At 42.5% G+C, this 4,842-nt stretch overlaps 1 protein-coding gene across 1 annotated transcript in view; it reads left to right on the top strand.

Annotated features, from left to right (window-relative positions):
• The first annotated feature begins 2,416 nt into the window (after positions 1-2,416).
• Positions 2,417-4,842, top strand: part of LOC106883020 (uncharacterized) — a 56,614-nt gene continuing 54,188 nt past the window's right edge. Inside the window, exons 1-2 of the mRNA XM_052966812.1 lie at positions 2,417-2,518; positions 3,475-3,656. Of these exons, the coding sequence (XP_052822772.1) occupies positions 2,417-2,518; positions 3,475-3,656 (284 nt within the window). The remainder of the gene's footprint in view (positions 2,519-3,474; positions 3,657-4,842) is intronic.

Genomic DNA, 4,842 nt, shown 5'->3' with positions numbered 1-4,842 from the left:
GAAACGCTGTTTGATTTATTTTTTCAGCGTACAATTTTCATCATCCCACTACCAAGTATGACATCACCCCCTTCCTTCCTTATTCATCTATCACCCCTTCCTTTCTCATTCATAAACAGAAGAGTATTGTTATAGTAGATTATCTCGGTAACCATGGGAGCTATGAAAAAATACAAAACCCAGCATCACCACCGGGTCATTCTACACATTTGTGTAATTTTTTGCGCAATTCCACCCAGCCGTTTGACTGTGAATCCCAAGACAAGAAAGAATAGCCAATGTCAAATTTATATATATAATACATGCATGTATACATCCCATACAGTCCCAAAACTGCCAACTAACGTACCTTAAAGAAGGCATAAATGTGAACCGCTCAGCATACCAAAAAGAAGACTATGCAGGCGTATGTTTCCCGAAGACTTCAAGATGAGACAATAATATCCATTTCAAATTTTGGCACAAAGCCAGCAATTTCGGAGGAGAGGTAAGTTGATTACCATCGACCCCAGTGCTTAACTGGTATTTTTTTTTTGTTGTTTTTTTTTTCTTTGATCCCCGACAAGATCGACCTTGGCGAAATTTGAACTGAGATTCTGCCAACTCGAGAATTCGATGAGACAGTAATATCCTTTCTACCTTAGGCACAAGGCTTGAAATTTGATGGGAGAGGGCCAGTCGATTAGATCGACTCCAGTGTGTAACTGGTATTTTTTTTTATTGACCTCCGAAAGGATGAACGGCTAAGTCGACCTCGGTGGAATTTGAACTCGGAATGTAGCGACGGGCGAAATACCGCTAAGCATTTTGCCCGGCGTGCTAACATTTCTGCCAGCTCACCGCCTTAATGAGACACTAATATCAACATGAAGTACAGCCTGTCTTACACACTCGACCGCTATATCACACTTCAAAGACTGCGCATTTGCAATCCAAGCGCAGGTTACTACGAAATACCTTGTAAACAAGAGACAATGAACCCTTGAGGTCCCAAGATGCAACTGAAACTAAATTTCCATGGAAGACATCACATTCGTGATCAGCAGCTGCCTCAAAATTTCATCGAAGTACTACTTCCCCGTGCGACGCGGCGCTTCTGACTGGCAGGTTCCTGGCTCAGCCGAAATACATTACTACACTTAACTGTAGTATTGAGTACTTTCTTCTGAATCACACTCGCACATCCGTTTAAACTAATGGATGTGTCAGTGTAAGTAATGTATGTGTGTGAGCGCAGCCCGTGCGTGCGTGCGTATGCATGTTACACCTAAATAACAAATTGCCTATTAAAGACCCCATGTCAACCTTGATGCACTAACGTAGCTAGTGGGTGAGCAAGGACGGTCCGCCCTGGGCGGCACTTTTAAAGGGGCGGTACTTTTGGGTCTGCTGTAGGTAATATGCAGTTTTATTTATTTATTATTTTTTTTTGAGGGGTCCGGAGGCGGCAAACAGAAGGGCCACCCCGGGCGGCACACACTCTAGCTGCGCTAGTGCTCTGATGGTGCAAACTTATGATCAAAGGCCATCCAGCCATATTCAGTATTGTCTTTTTTTGAACTACAATATCCAGTTGTGGTGATGATCTACGTATGTAGAAACACATGTGTGTGTGTGTGTGTTTGCGTGTGTATAGGGGGTTCCTATAAGGTTGTTATCCACCCCTGATTGGAACTCTCCCGTATGACTTGCTTTAACAGTTGCAATCAGCTGAATGCACATTGCCAGTGACCTTTGACATAATTACCCACACTCTGTGGTCAGGATTCTTTTTTTGGTTTGATGTCGGTATTGAAGGGATTACCAGACACCGGACAATACAGTGAGAGCAGCTTTCACTCACATCGTGGTATTCGATGCTGTGTACGTGTCTGTCGTGGTAAAATATGCCACTCCTTAACTGTTGCTTTGATTTCATCCGTAGCACGAGGTAATTATGTCATTATCTGTGAAATTCGGCAACTTACAAAGATCTTTAGATCAGGCAATACTTCACCGAGAGGAGATATAAGCTTCTGCTTATTCCTGTCTGAAGTATCGTCCGATACTTCAGACTTATCGTCCGATGAATTTACTTTGTTGACATTCTTCATCGACATAATTTTTATTCCTTTCAACCTTTCAGTCAAGTCCGCCTTTCTTCCAGTAACATACTGTCCATATAACCTTAAATATTTCTTTAACTCAGGCACAGTAAGTACTTCGATAGCTGAATCATCAAGCTGCTTCATATCCATAAGACGTAAAACAATAACAATGGCGTGGGTAGTCTGCGGAAGTTTAATTATCTACATGGAGCGTCGCCTAGCCAAGGGAGATAACCTACTTATAGGAAAGCCCTATAAACATGGATGAGGATTGGAATGGTGGTATCGACTGTGATAAGATGACGATGATGATGTGTTGAATCGTCTATATGAGCGAAGATGGTGTCGGTGAGATTAAAGCCAGTGATAAGGTGAATGAAAGTGACGGTGCGACTGCGTTTGGGCGTGGTGTGGTGTGGGCAGTGACAGAGGTATGTGGGTGGTAGTTGTGTGTTGTAATGGTCTGCTAGTTGACGCTCTGGGCGGGTGGGAAGCTATTACAGCAAGTGGAGCTGATGTGTGGAAGGGAAGGGGAGGGGTGGTGTAACTGGACATTTGGGTGTGGACGTGTTGTGGATGATAATGTGGTGGCGGGGGTGGGGGGTCTAGTTGAGAATGATGGTTAAAGGGTGTCTAGATTTAAATATATTGGGAGGAAAGGGAAATAAAGAGAGAGGGGAGGGAGAGATAGAGTGTGTGTCTGTGTGTCTGTGTGTCTGTTTGTTTGTGTCTGTGGAGAGAGAGAGAGAGAAAGCGTCTGTATGTGTGTGTAAGAGAGTGTGTTATGTGTGAGAGAGAGTGTGTGTGTGTAAGAGAAAGAGAATGTGTGTGAGAGAGTGAGAGAAAGTTTGTGTGTGTGTGAGAGAGAGAGAGAGAGAAAATAATAAGACAAGCGACTTAGGTTGTTGGCATCCACTTGACACAGCAACCAATGTTGAGAGAGGAAACGAGTGACAGGAAAGGCACGTTGGCCGTCTTATCTTTTCTTCAGTTAATTTGAGAAAGGGAAGTAATACGCATAACTGTTACAGTACCTTCAAAACCTCATCAACTCGTAATTTTCATATTTCTTTATATGTATATATGTGTGGAAGTGTGTGGCTTAGTGGTTAGAACGTTGCACTCATGATCTTAAGACTGCGGTTTTGATTCCTGCACCAGGCGATGCGTGGTGTTCTTACTCCAAGCCCACTCCGTTGGCAAAATTTAGTAATCCTGCATCGAACGGATGTCCCGACTAGAGGGAAACCGCCTTTGTGAGGCTATGGCTCGGAAAGGATCGTTCTTCCTTTATTTTATCTGTGTGGGGAGGGGGTATTACAGGTATATGCGATGAATGCAGCAGCCATTAGTATTGATAGCCGATTATTTAAACTTCTTGGGACAGTGTGATATGCGCCAAATAAATCAACAGAAGGAAAAAAAGTTATTTCTCAGAGATCTTATTTATCCGGACAATTTGTCTCAGAGACGGTGTACAGAAATTATAATTAATAGTCGGCTGTTTTACGATAGTAAGACAAAGATAGTAATTATAACAGCAGCTATGTGCCTCCGACCAAGTGTCAGGTAGAAAAAAGAGTGGCATGTTAGAAAGAAAGACATGTTCATTTGCCGAAGCATCGGATAACAGAGAGAGGTGCTCCTTCTGCAAAGGGGCCGAATGAAAGAGTATTCAAAGGTACTTTTTAAATGGGCTGGTTATGCGACACTGGCTGTGATCTCACTTTACTTGCCGGGTCTTCTCACAGCATATGTCCAAAGGTCTCAGTCACTAGTCATTGCCTCTGTGAGGCCCAACGTTCGAAGGTCAGGCTTCACCACCTCATCCCATGTCTTCCTGAATCTCCCTCTTCCACAGGCTCCTTCCACTGTTAAGGAGTAACACTTCACACAGCTCTCCTCATCCATACGCAACACATGACCATACCAGCGCAGTTGTCTCTCTTGCACACCACATCTGATGCTTCTTATATCCAACATTTCTCTCAGGGCGCTTACACTCTGTCATGCGTGCACACTGACATTACACATTCAGTAGATCATACTAGCTTCATTTCTTTCAAGCCTGCGCATGTCTTCAGCTGTCACGGCCCACGTTTCACTGCCGTGTAGCATGGCAGTTCGCACACATGCATCATACAATATCTTTATATATCTTATTTCTGCTTTAATTCTCTTATTTCCCTCTATATTCTCTATCTCCTCCTTTTCCACAATAAATTCGAACTCAAATATTTTCTCACACCGCCTCTGATGAAGGAATATCCATAATATCCCAGAAACAGCTGTAAGACTATTTCATTATAGCTGTCCTGAAAACTCCTCACAGCTTTGGATTTGTTATCTCATTCTGTCTAATATATATAAGCATGCTAATACAAGACCCACATAAGACTACTCACTCGTATCATTATCGAACCAAGAGTTTAACCACGGTCTATCCATAGCACTTACATAGGGTTACCTGACACTTTTTGGGTTTTCTAGATACCAATACCTCTCATACCCTCGCTATATATATATATATATATATATATATATATATATATGCCAGAGTAAGCACATAAATGTGAAACAATGTGAAAAAAATAGTACTCAAATACCGGAGGTAGAGTAATATGCTTATTAATAAAGCTGCAAAGACATCACAAAAATTGTTACTCAGAGTTTCACGTTCCCATTCGTCAGACAGTTTCTCAACCAAAACTGCCCAATGAACGGGAACGTGAAACTCTGAGTGACAGTTTTTGTG

Source organism: Octopus bimaculoides, chromosome 3 (assembly GCF_001194135.2).
Source record: "Octopus bimaculoides isolate UCB-OBI-ISO-001 chromosome 3, ASM119413v2, whole genome shotgun sequence".
In the NCBI taxonomy this organism is placed as follows: Eukaryota; Metazoa; Mollusca; class Cephalopoda; order Octopoda; family Octopodidae; genus Octopus; species Octopus bimaculoides.
The sequence above is the reverse complement of the archived record's forward strand: the minus strand, read 5'-3'. Positions and strand labels throughout refer to the sequence as shown.